Raw genomic sequence first — 27246 nt, 5'->3', positions numbered from 1 at the left:
ATTCTTCAACCACAGCTAGCAAGCCCGTTTCAGTGCCCTGCTGAGATCGGAAGCCAGTTTGAGAGGGGTGCAGGCGATCGTTCTCTTCCAGAAATGCGGAGAGGATAGTGTTCACATATTTTTCGCATATTTTGGCAAACCCTGGTAGCAGCGAGATGGGCCGATAGTTTTCAAAAGTTTCCGGGTCTAGGGAAGGTTTCTTTAGAAGGGCTCTCACTATGGCCTGTTTCCATAAGGATGGAACGACCCCAGTGGATAATGAAAGGTTAATGAGGTCAAGAATAACTGAACCGATGTAGTCAAAAACCTGATTGATGAGAGCAGGGGCAATCACATCACTGGGGGATCCGGATTTCAGCTGGTGAGCATAAACTTTTAGAATTTTCAAATCCATAGGGGGAATAGTCTCAATTCCTATGCCTGCCTTTCCCTAAAAGAAAATGGGATGCATTTAAAAAATAAAAATTAAACTTTTCAGTTTTATTTTGTAAAGGCAGGCAGTGGTCCCTGGGACCACTGCCTGCTTTAAAAAAATATTTGTGCATGCATTAACAAAGGGGAAGGGGTCCCCTGGAGACCCCTTCCCTTTGCGAGTGCTTTACCACCCTCTTAAAGAGGGTGGTAAACTGCGGTCGCAAAACATTCTTACATAGGGTTCAGACTTGCTATTAGGAAGGGGTGCCCTCGGAACACCCCTTCCTAATAGCGAGTCGCTAACCCTATTTTGTGAGTCGCTATTTAATTAGCGATTCGCAAAGTAGTGTTAGTTTATGACCCACTGGTTTTTGCATTTGCAAACGGGTCTAAAACACATTTCCGCATGCACAATTCCGTCGTACATCTGGCCCCACATTTACTCTTGGAATCCATCTTTTACTTACAATAGGTTTTTGTCTTGAGACATTGCACTCTTATGTTTTTAAATTCAGACAAAATATTTTTTGCTATTGTTTCAAGGATTTCCAGGCTAGAGAATTTGATCTTTTTGACATTGGTGAGCAAGAATTATTCCCCTTAAAATCTCTTTGGTACCAGCGTGGCCATCATACTTCTTATTGGAGGAATCCCTGTCTTGCATGGCTGGTTGTTTAACCTGTGTCATTCCTGAAGAGTTAATGTAAAATAAAGAATGCAATGAGCCTGGCACTGTTTATGTATTTTGTTTGGATTAATTAAAGAGTATGGTGTGCAACCTTGGGAGTTATGGTCAAAAGGTGAATCTAGGCTAAGCTTAGCATTCATGTGACGATATAGGCAATATTTAAACAGTATTTTCCATAATTTATTAGACCAAGAGATTGAGGGGACCCCACAAAAATATTTGGCCTCAAGCCATGCATTCATGAGCCTGGACCACCTGTGGTCAAGGACTGTTTAAAACCTAGACATTTCCAGTCCACCCTCTCAATGTTTCCTGCTCCTTGATTGCCATTCTCCTTTCCAGTATTCAGAGTGATCAGCGATACATCTGTACTTGACCATTGTCCCACGGCTCACTGTCTTGCTGCTGAACGTACCAGCAAAAAAAATTAGCTTAAGATGACTCCTGCGTATTGTCATTTGTGAATATGAACTCAGCATCATAATGAGCCCTACTGTCTCTATCTATGGTCTATGCACAAAATAAATCTTTGGTTTATTTCAAAGACTATTCCCAGACCCAATAACTAGATGGTAGAATAATTAAGATCATGTGAATAAGGAACAGTTTCAAGTTGCAAAACTATTATTAAAGGTAAGTAACTCATCTCTTGTGTTTTTGTTTTTCAAAAGTACAATTTCAAGAAAAGAAAATGGTGATGGTAAGACTTTTGTTATGAAATTCAAGAAGAAGAGATATTATTGAGATGAAGTAGAAGATGGAGGTCCAGTGCAAGAAAGAAAGGCAAAGGAGTGAAGGAGCTGCTGTGGGGACGAAGAAAGAACTGTAATGAAGTTCTCAGTGAGAGTGATTTAAAAAAACCAATCTCAGTATGCAAAAAAAATGTGAAAAACCGTGATGAACCAATCTCGCTCATAAAAGTATTGGACGGTGATGATGAAGAATGGATGACCGAGAAGACTGAAGTGATTTCATGCAACAATTGCCTTGCTCTATAATACAGCAACAAAAGTTGGAAGAAGGGAGGAGTTGGTGGAGTACAAAGCTGTCAAAATTCAGTGTGGTAGAGCTGCTGCCTTTGGTGAGGAGCAGAGAGATATATATTGTAGGCTCAGTGTTTGAAGTTATGTGTTTACAGGCTGTGATTAACAATGCAGCTTGGCCATGGTCTTCTGACCCTGCAGCACAAAGTAAGGGAATTGGACACATAAGAAGGAATTGGCCATTGGGTAATCTCCTAGTGCCAGTATTGGGAAGGTGGACACATGTAATTTGAAAGAAAGTGCCATGTCTGAAGGCCAGAAACATGGAAATTATTCATGATTCGGGCTTCAATATCACTACGCAAATCAATGCTGTAGTGAAGGGAACTAATTTCCAACTCGCCCTCCTGGAAAATCAGTCCACTTCTTCAAACCGACAACCATATCAAACTGACATTGGTGCTGGTCATGGCCTGATTAGACTGTAGCCAAATATACAGTGGCCTCCCAAAGGAAATCAGCACCAGCCTGCAAAGAGTACAAGGCAGCCAGAATGTTTCAGCATTTAGGGAAGCTGGACCTAAGCTAGCACCTAGAGCTCTCATCTGGGTCCTGGTTATATTCAGAATCCAATTCAAAGCACTATACATCATTCACAAGGTATATTGGGGAAAAGAACCAATAACATTAATTTAAGAAACTAAAGTGTAGTGGAAGAACCTTGGGGGACCAAACATTTTGAACCACCTGAATCAACCCTCTACTCTGGAAATTCCCCAAATCCAAACTCTCCAAAGAAGTGGAGAAACCAACTCTAGCTTTCTGTGTGTATTTTGTTTTTCTATTCCTGCGCTCTGGAGTGACCTAAGTGATATGCAACACTCCAGCACAACAGTGACGGATATCCCGACCAATGAAATATAAATTCCATTATATCCTATGGGATTTATATTTCAGCAGATGGGATATCCATCACAGTTGTGAGTGAGTAACCCATCCACCGAAATATAAATCAGGCCGTCTTTTTTGTAGAGCCTGTGCCTAGTGTCCATTTTGGATTTTCCTTTTATGTTCACATCTCTTTCTAATGGTGACTTTTTACACGCTTTCTACGAACAAGTGAATATGCTGCATACGCATTTCTGGTAGGCATGGACGCCCTGTAGTCTGCACAGTGAGTTCCAGGGCCGTACATTAAGAACACAATGCCCATTGTTTTCTTTCTTTCATTCTGTGCTCGTTAGGAGACAACTCGTTTTAGCTAGGTGAAACCAAAGAAGCTGTTCTGCGCCTCTGGCACAGTGAGATCAGGATAGTATTTCATTACTAATGCCCAGTGAGAGGAGCACTTCATGGTAAGATTATCATGGAACCACTGAACTGTGACTGAGCTGCAGCCCAGATGACTCCGACCTTGTTCCTGTGAAAGAAAAAAGCCTGCACACTTTGACCGGCTTCCTGGCACAAAAAAACAAGGTATGGGGTTAGACTTTCCCAATAGATCTGGCAGAGGGTGCTCCTCCTATGCTTTCTTTAGTATAGTATTAATGACAGATAGGAGTAAGGTAACAGTAACAATTAACATGGTTTAATCATTTGTGTTTTTTACCATTCTAATAACGCTTATTACAACGTGTCCCATCTGCATAATCATCGCAGCTCACGTTTTCTTTACAAGAATACGATTGTTTCAATAAATGTTTTTAAAATGCATTTTCGTATCTTTCTTGTTTATACCTTGGGTCTGCACAAGAAACAAACAAAAGGATCTAGATCTGTTAACACAAATTCCTTGGTAGTCGGAGTTGTCATGTTTGAGGTTACCAGAAACATCTGTTACTCTGTTCTGGTTAGGGGTTCAAGATGTGCTACTGTGAGTTAGCTGAAACAAACTAACATTTACTGATGATATGTGTGGACACAGTCTCTATGTTTTGAAATTCTTGTTGATCTAATACACAGTCCTACGAGATAAGTAGGAACCGTATAACGTCAGGTGCTGTAGTTATCTCTGTGAGCGATAATTGGGTGACTTGAAAGGCCAGAATATGAGGGAATAGATGCAGGGTGTGCTTACTGATACGCTTTTGCAATAGAACTGCAATTGTCTGATGAACCTCAAGATGTTGATATGCAGGTCTTTTGAAGGAAAATACAGTAATCAAAGTAGACTTGCGTATTACAAAAGGCAAGAAATCTGAAACCGGATTCAATAAGATTGTGTTCACATTAATTTGTTATCCTTTTAGATTGGGTTTGAATGGTATATTAAGAAGCCATCTTAAGATAATCTAATGACTTGATCTTGTTTTTTCTTTCTGACTTTTTGTGTTATGATTTTCTTTCAAATATAGCATACCCAGATGTAGATTTGAATTTTTCACCAAGACTTAGGAATTCAGATGAAGTTTGCTTGACAGAATCGCCTCTTCAAAGACCTGAAGGTAAAAAGAAAAAAGATACTATGTATATTTGTTTTGTGTTATCTCATGGTTACAACTGTGACACAGACAGGTGCTGAGCCCCACCCTAGCTAGTACTGAGGCACAGATGGAGCTCCTTGAACCTTTCTTTGCTTCGTGTAACCCAACCTTTGTGTCCTTCCCTTTTACGTTGCCTGTGGAACATTGTTTGTACCTGTTCTTTCTCTGCAGCATACCTCTTTTTCCATCTCAGACACCACGTGTCCCATCTCCTCCCACCTAACCTCACCCCTAAGAAGGTTCCCTACTTATCGTTGCACTCCACCACCTTCACCTGCTGTCTCTGGTCTTCTTCCTTCTCCTCCCTCACTACTCAACTTTTTTTAAAACTTCCTTATTAATGCAGGTTTCAATACAACCAGTAACAGCCCTACCGCACATGCGTTTTTGCTTCCATGCAAAGAATGGAATCGCAAAGTTCTGTTTCTCCTACATCTGCCCCTCCCCCACTGGCTCTCCCGCCCCAGTCTGACCCGCTCCCTCACTACACACCTTACCTGTATCTCTGGCACTCCAAAGTCTGTCCGGAATCCAAGTGGACTGTGGATGAAGGAAAATAAAATGTCAGAGATGCCACGGCCTAGAAAGATGCACTTTATCCTATTGGTTCATCCATCGTTGATCTCACTTATAATTTCATGAGGCACCCATGAACCACATTACAGCTATTTTTTCACATGGCTTGGTGCATGCAAACAGTTTGTCTTTTCCATACTCAGGCTCAGCTAATATTAAAATACACAGAGAGATATAGCTGCTCTACTTGATATATTTTTATTTCTGTCTTCATTCTGATGAGGAGGTGTAGCTGGCCAGTTATCCAGTATTGGGGTATGTTTCATAGATTCACATGCCTGAATCATTCTCCGTCGCCGAGGCGGGAGTCCCACGGTAAATACAAAAGTAGTGCCAAAAAATAATAGTAGTAGTAGGCCCCAAAGAAAAGGCCTGAGGCCTAGATCTTAGCAGCCTATTTACATCATTATGCCAAAAGAACCAAATAATTGGTACCAACCAAACAGCTATCAGCACCCTCTAGAACACTCTCAGCAGAGCCAGTTCTTCTCAGATTTTCACCGCACGTCGTGTGGAAGGGAGTCTCCCTGAGTGCCACTCAGTTTTCTACTTTTTTTCATGATGTCTGACAAGAAAGCCTTGTTCAAGTCCTGCAGAACCTGCGTTAAGAAGAGAGTCCATGTTGATGACCAGCATATGGACTGCATCTACTGCCTCTACCCTAAACATGAGGCAAAAGATTGCAAAATTTGCCGGACCTTCCCTACTATGACTCTTAGGGATAGGGAGGCGAGAGTGCTGTTATGTCTTAAATCCTCTTCGGCTGAAGAGGATGATAGAGCCTCAACTTCCAGCAAGAGAGCTAGGTCTCATGACAGCTCTTCAAGCGAGGGGAAAAAACACCATAAACCTTCCCACTCTACTTCTGGCCCTTCTCAGAGGACTACTCTCATCTCCTCTGGGTCAGCGCACTCTCCTCAGGACTCTGCTCTCAAGGACTCTAAAAAGACGTCTTCAAAAACTGTGAGTAAAAGCCTTTAAAAATTTCTGGCTTTCCATCCTTCCTCGACGATTTCTGTCACTGCATCTGGTCCTTCGTCGACGGAAACTGTTTCGACGACGTCTATCACCTCGCCTATACTGTCGATGAGGATTACTATCCTGTCAAAGAAACCCGTCGTCGAGGAATCGTCGACGAAGACCTCATCGACGAAGTCAGCGTCGAAATCCATATCGACGACGTTACCGTCAACGAAGCATCCACCGTTGACGAGAGTAGTATCGTCGATGAAGATGCAGCTGGTTACTACCCCGGCGACGAAGGTCCCGTCGACGAGCTCGACGTCGACGGTCCCATCGACAAGGGGCCCGTCGACGTCAAGCCCGTAGACGATGATCCCGTCGACGTCGAGCCCGTCGACGATGATCCTGTCGATGACGTTAACAAAGAGCCCGTCGACGACGAATCCATCGACTGGGTATTTACCTGTTCTGTCTGTGGCACCTGCATTGCTTATAGCTCCTACTCATTCAACACCTGTTTCATCTAGGAGTTTTCAGCTCAAAACACTTCAAAGACATGAATATAGCAATATTTCACCGCTTACTCCCTCACATCTCCTGGAAACATATGTGCAGGAAGAGGATGATGATTACGAGGACGAAGAGGAAGATGGACCATTTGGGATAGCTCATCATCCTTCTGAGCTACACATCAAATGTCAGGATGACAATGATGACACGTCCTCCGAAGAGGAATTTGAAGAGGGTGACCTCCCAGAGACCATTCCGGCAGATCCTTGGGATTCTTATATATCCCTATGCCTTCACCACGACTCCTCTACCATCTGATTCGCCCCCAGAGGATATAGGGGGATTTCATAATCTAATGCAGCGAGCTGCTGCTAGATTTCAATTGCCTGTTATGGTTGAACAATCTGAATGCTTCCTACATGATTTTAAGGAGGAATCCATAAAGATTACGAGAGCTGTCCCCATAATTGATTACATCTGAAAAGAAGGGATCAAAATCATGAAAACTCCTGCATCTGTGCCAGCAGTGCTTCCACGAATAGATAAGAAATACCGTGCTCTGGCCAATAGTCCATCCTGTCTCATTGGCCATCCTCGACCAGATTCGGTCATTTCCCAGGCTGCCCAACAAAGATCTAAGAACCCGGCAACACCCATTACTACACCGCCGGACAAGGAAGGGCATTGTCTTGATTTGATCGGCAAGAAGTTTTCGACAATGGCAGCTGCCTCCATCAGAGCAGCTAACTCCCTAGCAATAATAGGGCGTTATGACCGCCATATGTGGTCAGAGATGGCTGGACTTATTGAGCTCATTCCGGAAGACAAGAGACAGGAAGCAAGAAAAATTCTATTAGAGGGAGAGCGCGCGGCATCTGAAACCATAGATTGTGCACTAGACATTGTCAATACAAATTTTCGCTGGCTGTTGCGGCAGTACTCAGACGCCAGGGTTGGCTTAAGACCACCACTTTCAGACCTGAAGTCCAGACAAAAATATTGGACATGGCCTATGATGGCGAACCGTTGTTTGGAAAACACATCGATGAAGCTCTCCAGGCAATAAAAACTGATATAGATACGGCAAGTTCATTGCACTACAAACACGTAACCTTCAGAGGCACAAGGGGGCGTGGGTTTTCCTCTAGAGGAGGATACCAAAACCAGCAGAATAGACAATACAAGCCCCAATATAGACAAACTTACCAATCTTCATAAAGGCAATCCAACACGTCTGGATTGTATCGTCAGAGTGGTCGATGTCGATCTCAAAATCAAGGACGGGACGCCAACAAAAAGCAGTGATCTCCGCAGGGCACCTTCAACACCTATTCCCCTTCTCGTGGGCGTGAACATTTCAGCATTTGTGGATAAGTGGCAAGAAATTACCTCTGACCAATGGGTTCTAGACCTGGTGAACAACGGTCATACCCTAGAATTTGTCACCAAGCCACCCACCACTCCGCCCAAGGGACCCCCTCGTCTTCACTTATTATTCAAAGAAGCTTTAATGATGCTCCTCAAGAATGCAATAGAGAAGGTTCCATCACATCAGAAACGGACGGGTTTCTATTCCCGATTTTTTCTGATCAAAAAGAAATCAGGGGAATGGCGCCCGATTTTAGACCTTCGCAACCTGTTCAGATTCCTCAAAAAACAAGGATTTTGCATGGTCACACTTTTAGAGATTCTAGGTTGTCTCAACGAGGGAGATTTTATGGCTTCTCTGGATATGGAAGACGCTTACTTCCACATCCCAATACATCCCAAGCATCGCAAATATCTTCACTTCACTGTGGCTGGCGCCCATTGTCAGTTCAAAGTGCTCCCGTTTGGACTAAATCGGCTCCAAGGATCTTCACAAAGTGCCTAGCTCCTGTAGCAGCAGCGTTAAGATCCCGGGGAATCCAAGTATTCCCGTATTTGGACGATTGGTTAATCAAAGGTCCTTCGGAAAGAGCCGTCAAGATTGCCGTTACAACGTCTCTTCATCTTTTTAACTCTCTGGGGATAACTGTGAACACGTGCAAATCTCAGTTACGCCCGATGCAGGTCCTTCCATTTTTAGGAGCTTTGCTGGATACCATCCAGTACAGGGCATTCTTATCTCATGAATGGCAGGTTCGTCTTCAAAAGCTGGCAATTCTGATCTCCAGAAGAAAGTCAATTTCTGTCCGCATGTTTGATTCACTCCTGGGGATGTGCTCTTCTGCAATAAATCTCGTTCCCTTTGGCAAGACTCCGAATGAGACCTCTACAGGAGGAGCTACACCTTCAGTGGCAACAGGCCGTGGGTTTCTTCGACGACATCCTCAGAGTCACACCACGCATGAAAAACGCTCTGCATTGGTGGTCACAGATGCCCAACTTAGCAGAAGGACTCACTTTCATACAGGATATTCCAGATTATGTTCTCACAACGGATGCCTCCATGGAAGAATGGGGAGGTCATCTCCAAGATTTACAGATACAAGGAAAGTGGTCTCCAGAGTACAAGAAAGAGCATATCAACAGCCTGGAATTGCGAGCAATTTTCCTGTCCCTGCAAGCTTTCCTTCCAAGGATTGCAGGTTCATCGGTACTGGTTCGGACCGACAATACCACCAGCATGTTTTACGGAAACAAGCAAGGGGGGACAAGATCGGCAACTTTGTCAAGAGAGGCTCAGGAGTTATGGGAATGGGTCCCACTCCACAACATAACCCTCAGAGCAGAACATGTCAGGGGTCTCCACAATACCCTACCGGACACGCGCAGCAGGTCCCAATCGGATTGCCACGAGTGGGAACTAGAGCAGACTCAAGTGCTCAGGGTGTTCCGAGCTTGGGGCAAGCCAGCACTGGATTTGTGTGCAACGAAGGACAGCAAAAAATGCCGATATTATGCCAGCAGATACCCTCAACAGGGATCAAGGGGGAATGCCCTGTCCCTGCGATGGTCAGGGATTTGTACTTACGCTTTTCCCCCAATACCTCTAATCCCGATGGTAATACGCAAGATGAAATTGGAGGGCTGCCGTCTTATCCTGATTGCACCACCGGTGGCCACGCCAGTACTGGTTCCAAGAGCTTCTGTTATTATCCCAGGACCAGCTGATCCATCATCTTCTTCCGACACCCACAATGCTGTTGAGGAACAAAGGTCAGGACCCTCAGTCTCTACATTTACATGCATGGCTCCTTATTTCTTAGAATTCAAGGACCTTAACATCCCTCAGGACTGTTGTGACATATTGACAAAATCACGAGCTCACAGCACAATTATGACTTACCGTCTAAAATGGAAGCGATTTTGCTGTTGGTGCGAAGCTAACAGCGTTCACCCGGTGGAAGCTCCTGCAGAACAGATCCTTCCTTATTTGTTACATCTGGCAAGGTCTGGGCTCACTTTCTCATCAGTCAAAGTTCATTTAGCCGCGCTTTCCAGATTCAGAAAGGGTGCTCAACTTCCTTCTTTATGTTCATCCTCTTTGATCAAACAATTCATGAAAGGACTTTTCCGAGCGTTTCCTCCGGTAAGGCTTCTTCCACTGGAGTGGGAACTTAACACTGTCTTAACGCAATTAATGAAACACCCATTCGAGCCGATCCACAAGGCCGAACTCAAATTCCTCACCTGGAAGGTTGCCTTACTTCTGGCTCTGACATCCGCTAGAAGAGTGAGTGAAATTCAGGCCTTCACTATAAAGGAACCATTTCTACACTTCACTCAGGACTACGTGACCCTCCAGACTAATCCTACATTCATAACTTAAGTACCGTCACAGTTTCACCTCAATGAACCGGTAAAATTAAGGACTTTCTTTCCAAATCCGTCTACACCAGCGGAAAGAGCCTTACATTCTCTTGATATTAAGAGGTGTTTAAAATTCTACCTTCAAAAAACAAAGAGCATTAGAAAATCTGCCCAGTTGTTCGTGGCTTACGGCCAAACTACTCTGGGAACTGCAGTCACAAAAACCACAATTGCCAGATGGTTAGCATCTACAATCCATTTCTGCCATGACAAGGCTAACAGGCCATTGCTAAGGAAAGCCAAGGCCCACTCCACAAGAGCGGTGGCAGCGTCTACAGTGTTGTTTGCTGGGGTGACTCTAGAAAATATCTGTTGTGCTGCGACATGGAAGAATGTCCACACGTTCACGAGACATTACTGCCTTCAATCTACGCATCAGGACGATGCAGCAGTTGGACAAGCTGTCCTAAGCCATCTTTTTCTTTGAGGTCAGTTTCAGGTACCTTTTTTGTCTTTCAAATGCTATATATGTCTTGCTTTTTTTCATGACAATGACATTTCTGCAAAGATGGCATAGAATAGATGACATAGAATGTTATTACAGTGCATGTTTCATTTCCCTGCGTATGTTACATGTTTTTTGAATTCTAAGGTTTGGTTTATTATACCTTTTGTTAACAAGTTGTGAAAGCAATTGGGAGTTTATCAGCACTAGTCTCCCACCATCCGCAAACGACTGTATACTTGGTATACTGCTTGCTACTCTGATTCAGGCATGTGAATCTATGAAAGATACCCCAATACTGGATAAGAAAACAAGTTACTTACCTGTGACTACAGGTTCGAGGCATGTGGGCTGCTGAATTCATATCTGTGCATAGATCGCCGCCTAGTGTTGGGTCCGGATGTTTGCACGTTGTTGTCCTGGAAGAGTCTTCGAAGTATCCTGGGATAGGTGACTCCTCCCCTGGACTACAGTGCGCATGGGCATCCTCTCCATCCTCAGATTGTTTTTTTCCGCCATTGGGTTCGGATGTGCTTATCTTGACTCAAGTTAGGAAAAACTTTTTCCAGGCCAAAAGGCTGTAAGTTCGCGTCTGTACTGTTCCCGATCGGTATCGATAGTATCTTTGTTAGTTTACTAACTTCCAGAACAAACTTTTTCGCATCTTGCCCGACCATCGACCCGACATCGACGATGGAATCGAGGACACCATTCAAGCGGTGTCCGGTATGCAATGCGAAATATCCCCACATCGACGTCCATCCGGTGTGCAACAAATGCCTTTCACCGGATCACGACGAATCTACATGCATGGCCTGTGCCCGATTTCGATCCAAGAAGACTCTCCGGAATCGACGAGCGGCGAGACTCGAGGCGCAGCAAGCGGCACCGGCCCCGGCCGACATCTTCAGCGCCGAGACCGAAGATGTCGAAGAATTGGAGAACCTACCCTCCAGTCCCGCTTCCGAACATGACTCCGATCGGAAGACGTCGACGAAACACTCTTTCGCAGAGATGAAGACGACACCGAGGTAGGAGACTACAATGAGGCCTTAGGGGCCGAAGAGAGTAGCTCCGGTGACGAGCAAGGCCTACCCGTACAGACTGAGGAAATCCCAGTGCAACAGTCTATGGCTCCGGTCGAGGGATCGCCTTCGGGCCTTACCCAAGACCTATCCCGCAGTTCTTCGGCCCCGCCCTCGGGCCCGGCCTCGGTCATTCAGCGGCAGCCATTAATGCCCAAACCGGCTGGTTTCCCTTCTTCGAAACCGAAACCAAAAGCTGTATTGGTTCAACTGAAACCGAAAGTGGCGCTGGTCGGATCGAGGCCCACCACACCTTCGACGCCAGCATAACCCGTCGGCACCGAGCGCACCAAACGAGACTTCGGTGCCGAGCTTGAAGCGGCCGATGTCGGAGTCGACATAAGGAAAAAGACCTTCGGTGCCACCAAACCTACTCGGCTCCCGGCACCGACGCAATCGGCTCCGACCCCAAAGGTCAAACTGCCTGCTGCGTCTCACACCGCTTCAACGGCACCACCAAAGCCACACTCATCGAAGACGTCGACGGCCATTACCGCCCCTCGACTCGATGTCTCACCGGCGCCGAAAAAATCCACGCCCACCTCTACTGAACCGGTCGGCGCGAAGGAATCGATGGCGCTCCATGTGCGACCCGTTGCGACGCAACGCGCCAAAACCAAAACGGTTCTTCAGGACACGTCGGGCTCCGAGCCGATAAAAGCTCCAACAGCCTCTTCGGCACCAGCCAACATTACTTTTGGCCTGCCACTATCCACGGCCCCAAAACAATTCCAAATCAGGACACGGGTCACCCACACCACGATTACTCCTGCCGAACGCTCTCCTGCGGAGACGTCTCCATCACATCTCATCGACGCCGACACCGGCAGGATGATAATCCACAAACGGAGAATAACTTCGGAGCCAGCTTTGGACTCCTTCCGGATCCCGCTTAAAAGAAAGCTGCCAGTGGCGTCAGAACCAGTTCTTTATGAACCTCTCCATTCCCCCTACCGGGATCCACAGTCCTTCTCTCCCACACACTCCGACACGGAGGCTTTGGAGGACTACATGTGTGACCAAGTCCCCTACCCCGGAGACATGGACCTTGAAGGCCAACAGGACCCTGATCAAGCTTGGGATGACCCTGTAGACTCAGGTGCACCTCTGGATGCACAGGACCCGCAACTCTATGGAGCAAAAACATCTCCCACAGAGGACACTGCAGCGTTCAACGCTCTAATTGAACGGGCTGCGGCCAATCATGGGGTGCAACTTCACTCTGACACCGTCGAGGACGACTTTCTCATGGATACTTTTGCATCCTCAGAAAGGAACATAACGACTCTGCCCATGTTAAAGGGGGTCCTCAAACCAGCAAAGGACATCTTCAAGGAACCCACCAGGGCAAGAGTGATAAACCCCAGGATCGACAAGAAATACAGATCAGCGCCTGGGGACCCTACTTACATTAGAGGCCAATTACCTCTGGATTCCATTGTCGTTGCGAATGCTCGCAAGAGGGCACACTCGCAAACAACAGGTGATGCTCCTCCCCCGGACAAAGAGTCCAAGGTGCTAGAGACCTCTGGCAAACGGGTTGCCGCCCAGGCAGCTAACATATGGCGCATTGCCAATACTCAAGCGCTCCTCGCTCGCTACGATCGAGCGCACTACGACACATTAGAGCAACTACTCCAACATCTCCCTGACCAATACAAAGAAGGTGCAGAGATCCTCATCAGGGAGGGACAACTGCTCACAAATGCATCCATTAAGTGTGCACTGGATGCCGCGGATACAGCTGCCAGAGCCATAAACACTAGCGTCATGTTGCGACGACACGCCTGGTTGCGAATCTCCGGATTCAAACCGGAGGTACAAAATAACATCCTCAACCAACCTGTCAACCCCGACTACTTATTCGGGCCGGAGGTTGACACCACCCTAGAGAAAATAAAAAAGGACACGGACACTGCAAAGTCCATGGGGGCCCTACAGACGCAGTCCTTTCGGAGCGGCTCCTTTCGTTGCCCCGGAAATAGAGGAGCAGGTAGAGGACAGGGGTCACAGCAAACATACAACAAGGGCAACACACAAAACACCTACGATAAAAACACCCGGGGTGGATATCGTGGCTCCAGCACAAAGGGCAGAGGACGCGGCTACGGCAACACCAGGTCCTTCCCCAAGAACAAGCAGTGACGCCCTCTCCCTTCCTCCCGACCACATAACACCTGTCGGGGGAAGGCTACAAAGCTTCCTGTCCACGTGGAACTCCATCACCACGGACAGGTGGGTCAAAGATATTGTCAAATACGGTTACTGCAGTGGTTCCCAAACTGTGCGCCATGGCTCCCTGGGGAGCCGTCAAACCTAGCCAGGGGAGCCGCGCACCAAGCACTTTAATGCATTTAATGTTGAAAGGTCTGTTGGCTTCAGGTAAACTAATTAGACTTATAGCATGATGTTGATTATTTGTAAGTGACACGCCTATAGCTGTAAATGTTGTGCTTAACTGATGGCATGTTGAGGGAGATGACCTCCATATTTCACTGGATCCCCACGTTCCAACACTCCAAACGTAAGCGGAAGATGCTGGATTTATTTTGTTAGACTCGTTAATAGTTTCGTTTTTTTCCAAATGCATTTTACACCAATGCAAGTTATCAGGAAAGTACAGTTGTCCTGTCTATGAAACACCCTAAGTAATATCAGGTATTGACATTTGTATTTGGATCATAGGTACTTCCAGTAAACATTTCTTTCAGTGCACACACATTTCCAGACAGGCCTGCTCTCTCCTTGAGTACAGGGAAGTAAAACACCATATACGGCATAATGCGAACATTTGGAAGCAAGAAAGAGGGATGTTTAAAAAAAAAAATCAGAGGAATTTATTTTACTTGCATTGATTTGGAGGCAATTTTAGGGAGGAGGCAGCAAAAATAAAGCTGTATGTGGTGTAAAAAATCGTGATTCACCCTGCTGAGACAGGTGTGTTGGCACGTATGACATGGGTAGAAATTGAAGTGCATGCAAATATTCTTCAAGCGCAGAAACACTTTGGCAATGGGGCCTACATGCATATGGGTACTATCTAGCACTGTAAGTGGAATAAAAAAGTTTGAGAAGGTGCTCAAAAAAAGGCATGGGCAAAGAAGTGTAACTAGGAATATTTTATTAGAGGCGCCACCTTAGTAATATGAAACACCCTGCGTATATGATTATAATACCTTCATCAGCTTCATCCCAAATATTTCCAGGGAGAAAAATGCAAGTGCTCCCAAGCCGGGCTTACATCCCCCTCACCCTCAAAAAAAAGTAACAGTGGGGAGCCACAGGCAATGGCCAATGGGTCAAGGGAGCCACGGGTCAAAAAAGTTTGGGAACCACTGGGTTACTGTCTAGAACTAACCTCCACTCCACCCACAATACCTCCAAAAAACCGTCCTATGTCCTCAGAGCACTTAACGCTCTTACAGCAGGAGGTGCAAAGTATGCTTCTAAAAGGCGCAATAGAGGTCGTACCCGTCCACGAGCAAGGTACGGGGGTGTACTCCCTGTACTTTTTAATACCGAAAAAGGACGGGTCACTCAGACCTATATTAGACCTGAGACCCCTGAACCAATACATTCTTTCCGAGCATTTTCACATGCTCACTCTACAGCAAGTCCTCCCGCTGCTCAAGCAGGGAGACTTTCTGGCCACACTGGACCTCAAGGATGCGTATTTCCACATACCCATTCACCCCTCACACAAGAAATACCTCAGGTTCACTGTTCAAGGGCAGCACTACCAATTCAAAGTCCTTCCCTTCGGCGTGACAACAGCACCCAGGGTGTTCACAAAGTGCCTAGCTACTGTGGCGGCACATCTACGGAGGCAGCACATACACGTCTACCCTTACCTGGACGACTGGCTCGTTCAAGCGAAGTCAGCCCAGCAATGTGCCAGCCACATGTCCCGCACCATTCACCTCCTTCACAGTCTGGGGTTCTCACTAAATTACCCAAAATCCCATCTCCAGCCCGCACACGTACAACAGTACCTAGGTGCGACTATAGACATTCTGGTGGCCACAGCTCAGCCAAATTTAGTGAGAATCAACAGCATGCAAATGCTGATTTCCAAGTTCAAACCACAACACTCCCTTCCCGCGCGAGTGTTCATGCAGTTGATAGGCATGATGGCCTCCTGCATCTTCATAGTCCCACACGCGAGACTACATATGCGCCCGCTTCAGGAGTGCTTAGCACGTCAGTGGAATCAGGCTCAAGGACAGTTGAAAGACCTAGTGTTGGTGAGCAGTCGGGCATACAACTCTCTGCATTGGTGGAATCCACAAAACCTTTGCAAGGGCCGACCGTTCCAAGAGCCTGTCCCACAGATAATACTGACGGCGGACGTGTCTCTCCAGGGATGGGGAGCTCATGTACTCCATTACACAGTGCAGGGACTATGGACGCAACAACAAAAGAAGATGCACATCAACCTTCTAGAGCTGATGGCAATCTTCCTCGCTATGAAAGCATTCAAAGTACACTTGTGCAACAAAGTCGTGTTGATCCGGACGGACAACATGACTGCCATGTACTACATACAGAAGCAGGGAGGAACACACTCCACAGTTGTCTCATCTGGCTCAGAGCATGTGGAAGTGGGCCATTCAGAGGAACATGTTCCTCATGGCAGAACACCTCCCCGGCAAGGACAACCAGATGGCGGATCTGCTCAGCAGACACAGCCACCAGATGCACGAGTGGGAGTTACACCCATCAGTACTCCAACCGTACTTCCAGCAGTGGGGTCATCCAGAGATAGACCTATTCGCGACAAGCGAAAACGCAAAATGCCAAAGCTTTGCCGCCAGGTTCCCACATCCGCAGTCGCAGGGCAATGCGATATGGATGAACTGGTCCGGCAGATTTGCGTACGCTTTTCCCCCAGCACCACTGATACTGCTGGTGGCACGCAAACTCAGACAACACTCACTGACACTCGTCCTGGTTGCTCCAACGTGGGCACGCCAGCCGTGGTACACCATCTTTCTCGAACTTTCCGTGGTGCCGCATCAAAGGCTGCGGGTCAAACCCGAGCATTTGATGCAAAACCATGGACAGATTCAGCACCCAGATCCGCAACAGCTGAAGCTGGCAATCTGGCTCCTGAAGTCCTAGAATTTGGCTACCTAAACCTGCCACCTGACTGTATGGACATCATTAAGGAGGCCAGGAGACCCACTACCAGAGCTTGCTATGCAGCCAAATGGAAGAGGTTCGTCATTTATTGCAATAATAATGACATTAACCCGCTAGACGCATCCATCCAAAACATTATTTGTTACCTATTACACCTATACCGATGCAATCTGGCGTACACCTCTATACGTGTCCATTTGACCGCAATATCAGCCTATCTACAAACCAGGCAGCACCTCTCTCTATTCAGAGTGCCTGCCATCAAAGCATTCTTGGAAGGACTCAAACGAGTCATTCCACCTAGCCACCCACCAGCCCCAATGTGGAACCTCAACTTGGTCCTCACACGCCTGATGGGTCCACCCTTTGAACCTCTACACTCATGCGAGATTCAATTCCTTACCTGGAAAGTAGCTTTCCTAGTAGCGATAACTTCTTTGCGAAGAGTTAGTGAACTCCAGGCACTAACTGTCCAAGAGCCATTTATACAGGTTCACGCCAACAGGGTCGTACTACGTACCAACCCCAAATTCATGCCCAAGGTGGTATCGCAGTTCCACATGAATCAAACTATTGAACTGCCTGTTTTCTTTCAAAACCCACAAACTGTCACAGAAAGGGCACTCCATACACTAGATGTAAAAAGGGCCCTCATGTATTATATCGACAGGACCAAACCCTTTAGGAAAACAAATCAACTTTTCGTTGCCTTTGCCCCACACCACAAAGGTAACGCTATCTCCAAAGCAGGTATAGCCAGATGGATCGTTAAATGTATTCAAATTTGCTATCAAAAGGCTAAACGCACTTTAACGATTCCCCCACGAGCCCACTCAACACGTAAGTTAGGGGCCTCCATGGCTTTCCTAGGAAACATTCCTTTGCATGACATATGTAGAGCAGCCACCTGGTCCACTACACATACATTTACCAAACACTATTGTGTAGATGTGCAATCAAAACAGCAGGCAGCTGTAGGACAGGCTGTTCTCAAAACTCTTTTTCAGACCGCTGCAGCTGGCACTGGTAGCCGCCGCTAATAAGAGGGCACTGCTATATATTCTATGCACAGATATGAATTCAGCAGCCCACATGCCTCGAACTGAATATGCTACTTACCAGTATGCATCTGTTCTTGGCATGTAGGGCTGCTGACATTCATATCGCCCTCTCTCCTCCCCGGCGCCTGTAGCAGCTGCAGCTCTCAGAATTACTGTAAAGCATGGCCATCACTTTCTGTATCTACTCCATCACTGCCACAATGGCGAAAAACAATCTGAGGATGGAGAGGATGCCCATGCGCACTGTAGTCCAGGGGAGGAGTCACCTATCCCAGGATACTTCGAAGACTCTTCCAGGACAACAACGTGCAAACATCCGGACCCAACACTAGGCGGCGATCTATGCACAGATATGAATGTCAGCAGCCCTACATGCCAAGAACAGATGCATACTGGTAAGTAGCATATTCATTATCCAGTATTGGTATCTTTCATAGATTCACATGCACCCACCCTCCTCCGCGTAGAGTCAGTTCTCTATGTTTTGGGACACTTACTTCCCACTTGTGCTAAGGAAAATCTGAGGAGAGCTGGCTCTGCTGAGAGTGTTCTAGAGGGTGCTGATAGCTGATTGGTTGGTACCACTTTTTTGGTTCTTTTGGCATAATGATGTAGATAGGCTGCTAAGATCTAGGCCTCAAGCCTTTTCTTTGGGGCCTACTACTACTATTATTTTTTGGCACTACTTTTGTATTTACCATGGGACTCCCGCCTCTGCGACGGGGAATGATTCAGGCAAGTGAATCTTTGAAAGATACCACTACTGGATAACTGTAGTTACAGGTAAGTAACTTGTTTTCATATCTCTGAACTGCTAATATTTTTTCTCAAATACAAACAAATGAACAGTTATAAAGCAGCAGAATGGTGATGCTAGAAATATAGAAAGAAGCAGGCAATATAGAAAAGAAGGCTAAAGCTCTAAGAGCTGAAAATGCAACTTTTTGAAAACTAGGCAGAACAGTATGTGAGTTATGAGAAAAATACGAAGATCTACTGTTATATTTTATTGTTTTGTAATAGTGTTTAAGTGCACTTAAAAAAAGTAATCAGTATAAGTTACAATATCAAATGCATTTGGGTAAACGTTAAACCTGCTAAAACCACAATTAAAAAAAATGGGAGAGAGAGTAAATGGGTAGGGGTGATTAGATGAAGCAGGATCAATGTATTTTGTTTTATTTTTAGGGTAAGACAACGACCCTTATTGTGTGAGAGAGAAAATGACACTTTTCGCTTAATCGCCCCCATTTTTGCTGATCTCTGTTGCTGTTTTTTTGGCTCTGCACACACAGGGACTCTGCTGTCCAGTGCTCTATGTATGTGCTGTGACCCCTAAAAAATATATAGAAGTTGGCTAATCCCTGATTGGCATGTTTAACTATTCTATATGACCATAGTATATGGTATAGAAACTACAGCCAGGGCATGGAAAGTTAAATGCCACCTGTGGAATGCAAAACCAAAGGGGATGATGGACTGAGTGTTGAACATTGCAAGCACTCACCCCCAGTCAACTGATCTGGGTTTAATCCACCATCATTCTTTAGCTCACTCTGCCACCCCAGTTCAGACATGGCCATATGCAAATCAGTCTGACCCTGTGCCTCATTGGGACAGTCCAGCCCGAACTGCCAAGCCATGTCTTCCCTGGACTGGAAACAAGCATCCTCGGACCGGTTTCAGGCTCACAGCCCTCATCAGCCAGGCTATCTTGAATCCAGTGGCAAAGTGAGCAAGGGACCCTCGTCTGGGCATACCCTGCCAACTTAGGGCGAACATAGGAAAACCAAAGGGGATGATGGACGGAGTGTTGGACATTGCAAGCACTCACCCCCAGTCAACTGATCTGGGTTTAATCCATCATCATTCTTTAGCTCACTCCGCCACCCCAGTTCAGACATGGCCATATGCAAATCAGTCTGACCCTGTGCCTCATGGGAACAGTCCAGCCCGAACTGCCAAGCCATGTCTTCCCTGGACCGAAACAAGCATCTGTGCCACTGGAATCAAGCTATCATGGCTGAAGAGGGGTGAAACCCCGAAACCGGTCCTAGAATGCTTGTTTCCGGTCCAGGGAGGACCTGGCTTGGCAGTTCGGGCTGGACTGTTCCCATGAGGCACAGGGTCAAAACTGATTTGCATATGGCCAGGTCTAAACCGGGGTGGCATGGTGAGCAAAAGAATGATGGATTTAACCCAGATCTCTTGACTGGGGGTGAATGTTTTGATTTGTTCTGCATTCCGTCCATCAATTGTGTGTCTTTTGCTTTCTCGCCCTAAGTGCGCCAGGTATGCCCAGACGTGGGTCCTGGGTTCACTGTGCTACTGGAATCAAGTTATCCTGGCTGAAGAGGGGTGAAACCCCGAAACCGGTCCTAGGATGCTTGTTTCCGGTCCAGGGAGGACCTGGCTTGGCAGTTCGGGCGGGACTGTTCCCATGAGGCACAGGGTCAAGACTGATTTGCATATGGCCAGGTCTAAACTGGGGTGGCATGGTGAGCAAAAGAATTATGGATTTAACCCAGATCTCTTGACTGGGGGTGAATGTTTTGATTTGTTCTGCAGTCCGTCCATCAGTTGTGTGTCTTTTGCTTTCTCGCCCCACCTGGGGAATGCAGCATCTATTGTGCCATCCACTGATGCGACATAGGCAAACATGGTTTCAGGCATACTGGTGAAGCATGAGCACCATTTGGAGCTTATTTGTTACTTAGTTGTTGACAATCTGAGTTTTTGTCCTTTAGTAGTATAATTTTAAAATCACTATGTGAAGTACATTTAAATAGTAATGAACAAATTGCTAAATACCGTGGCAGCACTTAATAACAAGCATTGGCATAGCCAATAGGTCTCGCCTTTGGGACCTTATAAGTGTTTAGCTATGCAACAGTTGCATAACTAAATACTTATAAGGTCCCAAAAGCAAGACCTATTGGCTATGCAAAGCGGCCGCGAAAGTGAAAGTAATCGCGGTAAAGCGCGGCGCGCACGCCCGCGCACATGAACTGTAGCTCTAGGCTGGCCTGGTAGCACTTTTTGGAGCCCTCTCAATAAGTCTCGCCAGACCAGCGCATGCGCTGGGTCAGGCGAGACCTAAAAACAAGTATTTGTTCTAGTAGATGTCTCAAAAAGGAAGGATGGAAGGCTGAGACTGCTTTGTTTAGATTCAGGCTGATGCAGTTCAGATCACTGCATTTGTCAGTGCCAGGTGTTTAACACTCAAAGCCTTTCTACTGATTAACAAAGCACAGTGTCAGAGGCTCTATAGTCTTATGATCAACAACTACCTCAAGTTCCCATAATACAACTTATTTCAAGGAGGTAGACAAGTTGCCTAGTATCTTAAGGCGATTATGTTTGCAGAGCTGTGCTATACAAATCCATACATGTTTGTATTTATTTATTCATTTACTTGCTGGGAGGCATTGTGTGGATCAATTTGTTTAGGGTCTTTAGATATATAAGACATCCACCTACGGATAAGATATTTTATAAAGGGTAGCCGGATACCAATTTTTGATTATTATGGTTTGACTGCTGTATAATATTATTAACATGTTAATGGTAATTCAAAGCCATGTTTTTTCCAGAAATTGTTTCAGTGCTTATAAAGAAAGAGGATGAGACCACTTCAATAGACCTTTTGGGCAGTGAGAGAATGGAAGAAATTGGCTCGGAAACTGGTAAGTTCACAGATCGTACATGGTTAAATTGTTTATCTAAACAAATCAGCACGCCACAAATTAGAACGAGCAAGAGTCAGATGTAGATCATTACGTCAACTTCGGTTCCCAACAAGTCTTTCATTGGTATGGTCACTTGCCCTAGTAACTCTTGTCAGTTCAGCAGGCCCCTACACACATTTGACATTCTCTCTAGCTGGATGAATGACAGCAGCATTTTTAAAAGCAACCCTTTAATATCACAGGAGGCATGGCAGCATGTATTGTGCACAGGTACCATCCCAAAATATACCCACTCAGCCTTCCCTCAAACAGCTAATTTTCATGCCAACTAACCTATGTGTAATCCAGTTCCTCCTTGTTTTGGGTAAATTCTTACATGTCTTTGGCCATACTCATAATGAAGTCCTGCATTGTACAAAGGCTTCTTCGTTTATTTGAATCAGTTTGGCTTTACATTCTACAGTTGAATCAAACTTTTTGGCAGGTGTTGCATATGCTATCTTTGTGTTGTTATCAGTTATGCTCTGAGATGTGTTGCAAGTTGGGTTACTGGTGCAAGCGTTGACTGTCTAGCTAAGATCTCAGTTCATCCACATATTGATTTCAGGTGAATGGCAGCACACACGCCAGGCACAACAGATATTTCACTACAGGCTGGAAGTTCCAATTCCTTATTTAGTACAAACTTATGTGGACTTATTGGAGTGCCAAATTCCACAGAGTGACTCATTCTGGGTGTTTATAGTAGTGCAAACCAAAAATATGTTTTTCAAAGGGTATTATGGGCCCAGAGGATCTTTAACTGCTCCTCTTGCTTTTACTTGTTGTCATTTCTAATCCTGTCATTTCATGCATTAAGTGTGCCACACTTACCAGTTTCAAATGGCCATTATCCTGATCCTCAAATGTACTTCATTGTCTTTGAGATTTCTGCTGCTTCCCACGCCTTTGACTGGAGGTTTTCTAATCTATATAGATAAGCCCTCTCCTTATCAATGTATGAAATATCCTCTGGGATTGTTTCAAGTAAGTAGAAGTGTACCCCAAAACCACTGTTCTAGTCCTCTATATGTGATTCCTCTTTTCTGTTTCCTGCAAACTTAATGTTGACAAAGCTGATTACTGAATAATTTATTAATATTTGAGATTGCAGATGCTGCTAATTTCACACGGACCCTATGCGTGGCTTTGAGCAGGGTTAAGCCATCATCTCTTGTCCCAAAGAGAGTTGTTTGTATATTTTTGCAGTTCGATTAGCCCATGTGACTATACTCACTTGTTACGCTTTTCCTTCCTTTCCATATTCTTAGAAATCTCTTCTGTTTTTACCCCTGGAGATCTTGCTTCTCTGGTAAGGGAATCCTCTAGATGTATAATCTTGGAATCATACCCTGGAGTCGCACTGGACCTCAGAATCACTAAAATGTTCATATATCCCTTAAACAAGTACTTTTTTAGGTCTTGCCTGAGCCAGCGTGCATGCGCTGCTCTGCGAGGTATTTAGTAAGGGGTTTTAAACACTGAACACACGCTCGTGCGTGTGCTCAGACTTCAAAACAACAGAGAACACCCGCAATTGGCCTGTGCATGCGTCGTTCTTAAAAAGACAGCACGCAATTGGTCCAAGGTGGGTGCGTATATAGCGCTTACTACTCCTAAAGATGTATTGAAGCGCTTTTCGGCGAGTAGCACACTGCTGTAAGTACCGGTGCTCTCTGGTGCCAAGAACAGACTGTGTCTTGCTTTCCTTTCTTAAATGTTTCTTTTTTATTATGATTGAGGCATTTCAGTTTAGTCATATTGCAGCACATTGGAGCTAACTTGAAGCCATTCCATATATCAACCAAGAGTTTACCAAATTCCAAAATCTAAATACAAATACAACCGTAGACACACAAATAGGGCTGCACTTCTTTCCTCCTTGGTTTGAAATGATCCCATTGGGCTCTAGTTCTTATGCAGCCTCAGCTTACAGAAGAGATCCTGTTTCCTGTCTGCATTCTCATTCTTCGTCCCGGTGACGTCATTGTCTGTAACAGCTTCCTGGGCCCTCCTACAATATGACTGTACGGCAACACCGCCAGCTCAGCTGTCTTACTCATATCCCATATCTATTACAAACTGTTTTATTGTCTTTTCAGAACACCTATTGATTTCTGACTTGTTTCTCCTATTTGAAACATTATAGCTGTTTGAGACATAGCTACATTAATTCGAAGTATATTTTCCGCATCAAAAAACTCTCAGGGGGAACTTCAATCTCAAAAAACCTCATGAACGAAAGCGCTCCGAAGCCACGGTTTGAAGTTTGCTGGCTTTGTTGGAGCATAACCATGGGCACTGGAATTAGGCAATTCTGCTGCCATGACATTTTCTGCACAATAATGTATTTACTACATTTGGCACATAATTCCCCTTTTGCTGTATAGTCTGCAGATTTTAACGAAAAAAGAACTGTTTCGAGTTCAAACAGATCAAAAGTTACAAAGGCAGGCCCTGGTTCTGCCTTCTTGGTAAATAATTTTTCCCCTTTCAATTGCTTATTGCTGTATTTAGGTGTTAAATTGATACTAATAAGGTGAAACATGCTCTCGGTGTTAACATATGTACAAATGACAAAATAATGAAGTGCTAAGAATGCAAAAGATACAGTAAAACTGAGTCAAATGTTCTTGGGCATGAAATTAGTAACATAAAATACTGCGATACTATTATATCTTCTGGGCTTCCAAATGGGGGAGATTTGTAATGGAAAGTAATTGACAAGTCGGAATTGGATCCACGAAAAGTGTTTTTGCTGTTTGTGCCATGGTAACAACAGTCAGTCGTCTCACATTCGGGCATGCACAGAAGGCGGCTTTAAACCAGCAGATTTCCATGCAGCTAGGACAGCTGGGGAGGTTTTTAGGTCTTAACAAAAACCAAAGGAAATGATGGACGGAGTGTTGAACATTGCAAGCACTCACCCCCAGTCAACTGATCTGGGTTTAATCCATCACCATTCTTTAGCCCACTCTGCCACCCCAGTTCAGACATGGCCATATGCATGGTTTTTAGGTCTTGCCTGAGCCAGCGCATGCGCTGCTCTGGCGAGGCATTTAGTAAGTGGGCTTTTAAAAGTCTGACCACAGCTTTGTGTCACATACAGTGTGCGGTTACGCACACAGGCACGAGCAGAGGCGCCATCTGGCTTTCCTCTCGCTCGCCCAAGCTTTAATGACCCTCCCCCACCACAGAGCGCTTTTCGCAGCTTGTTAGGTCTCGCCTGAGCCAACGAATGCGCTGCTCTGGCGAGACATTTAGGAGTGGAGTTTTCAAAGTCCGACAACAGCTTTGTGTGGCATACAGTGTGCGGTTACGCGCACATGCACGAGCAGAGGCGCCATCTGATTTTCCTCTCGCTCAGCGGTGCGCATGCGCCTCCCTTCAATGCCCCCCCCCCCATCACAGGGTGCGTCTCGTTATAACAATTAGATTTCATTGGTTTTCTCCCGAGGCGGTGTGCAAATATTGAACAACAAACCTCACGTGGAAATGCGCTTTACAAATGCATTTTTCGTTTTTATTTCTCCTCTCATGATGCGGTGTAAAAATTCTGAACAATTAACTACAATTAACTTCACGTGACAAAAATGCTAACCCCCCCATGCGGTCTGAAAATGCTTTGTCGCTAATAAAGTTTTTAGGCCAATTAGATTGCTAGTTACTTTATCGAACATTAAACCTTATTAAAGGATGCTAATTAAAGGAAGCACTTGCGTGCTTGTTATCTTTCACTTTCGCTGCCGCACGGCCAGTGCTTGTTTGTTTTTGTTGGTCGTGCAGTTTTCTGGCAGCCGTAGGTGAAGCTTCCTCTTTGGAGGTCTAAAAGAACACCGAATAAACTGTGTTTAATATGTATTTGAACGCTTTTCGCTACATCACTGATGCGAGCATACATTGAACAAGCTACATAAATGCACTGCTGGAAATGTGTGCGCGTTTTCAATGTCGGTAGAGTAGTTTGCAGTTGCCAACCGATACAGGCAGTTCTTATGCCAGTGGGAAGGGTGCTGCCAGCCTGTAGCGGGCGTTTCAAGGCTTCCCTGCAAGACTGTACTTGTAGCACGGGACTTTCTAAAGCGGAACCATCTGTTAAACACCAAGTGCCTGAGGGGATTGCAGTCTCTGCCTCTTTATGAAACATGCTGTCTGCTGCGGTACCCTCATGCTGAAACTATGACTCACGTGGCTTCCTGTTCGAAGTAGCCTACATTAAAAACACATTGCTGAGTGGGAATTTCCTGCTGGTCCGATAGAAAGCATAATTTAGTTTGAGGATAAGAATCCATTTTCAGCACAGTCGCACATAATTTTAGACGGATGTTGCAGGTAACACATGTCATGAAAAGATTTTGCACCCGGGAAGGGTTGTCAAAACACTGGCCTAGTTCCCACGCTCTTGCAGGCTTCTATCCTTCTAACCAGGCATATTACACTAATGGCAGCATGCCATTCATGAATAGCTAATGCTGAAATTGGCCCATCTTTTCGTTTATTTCTGTGGCCTTGGAGGTCCTGCAAAAGTCTGTTATATGGCAATATTCATTTTGTTTGAATGAGTAAAAACAAACAGCCGTTCCGAGAATTTCGTGATCAGTAAATTAGCCTTTTCCCCATTTTTAGAATCCAAGCTGTTGAACGCTGGTCTATTAATGGCACTTTCAGCCGAGACACTGTAGTTTTGGGATGATTAAAAAAAACTTGTCTACCCGATATGTGCCCTTGGCTGTCTTCTCGCACCTCCCTTTGCTATTTGTCGGTTACTTATTTGCTGCTTGCCAAGCAGTGCCACCTTTCCCGCCAGTCAGTGGTTGCGTGACTGTGGTAAACACATCCGACAATCTCAACACAAACAGCCAAGACGACTGTGTCACGAAGCTCACTCTCAGCTGCTCACAGATTCCTTACTTTTTCTGTTGGCATAAGAAGCACATCTAGTAACAGATGTGGTCTTTGTCAGGAGCCACCCATCCTGATGACAAACAGAGAAAAACATTACCTTGCCTCAGTGCTAACGCTCTTGATGTTTCTCAGTGCAACAGAGTCGCCCAGTGGTAGTTTATCTCATTTTACCATGTTGGTGCGTTGATACCTTGGCTCACTGCACAGGGCAATGGCCGTTACACTAATATTCCTATTTCCTGGACGTTTTCTCTGTGCTCTGTTTTTCTCTCCACAACAGTACACATGTTTATGTCCCACTCGGGACAAACTGACATTCCTCTAATAAGGAACATTACTGTGTGTTCTCTGCCAGAGACTCTGGCCTTCTCTCATGTATGTTGTTTTGGGTCCACTTGTGTGCACGCTGTTTACTTCTCTGCAGCAAATAAGATTGACCCTTCTTTGACATGTTGATTAGACATTTCA

The 27246-nt window shown here is 45.5% G+C and overlaps 1 protein-coding gene across 8 annotated transcripts in view; it reads left to right on the top strand.

Moving 5' to 3' along the window:
• Nucleotides 1-27246, top strand: part of LOC146811426 (uncharacterized) — a 277144-nt gene that overhangs the window by 152561 nt on the left and 97337 nt on the right. For all 8 annotated transcript variants that reach the window (XR_014966739.1, XM_085618527.1, XM_085618525.1 and 5 more), the window contains exons 9-10: nucleotides 4440-4529; nucleotides 21739-21831. Coding sequence is in view for 7 of the 8 variants with exons in the window: in XM_085618527.1 (XP_085474653.1) it covers nucleotides 4440-4529; nucleotides 21739-21831 (183 nt within the window). In the remaining variant the exon portion in view is untranslated. The remainder of the gene's footprint in view (nucleotides 1-4439; nucleotides 4530-21738; nucleotides 21832-27246) is intronic.

The sequence above is a fragment of the Triturus cristatus genome, chromosome 7 (genome assembly GCF_964204655.1).
Source record: "Triturus cristatus chromosome 7, aTriCri1.1, whole genome shotgun sequence".
Taxonomy (NCBI): Eukaryota; Metazoa; Chordata; class Amphibia; order Caudata; family Salamandridae; genus Triturus; species Triturus cristatus.
Note: the sequence above shows the minus strand (reverse complement) of the source record. Positions and strands in the feature narration are given on the sequence as shown.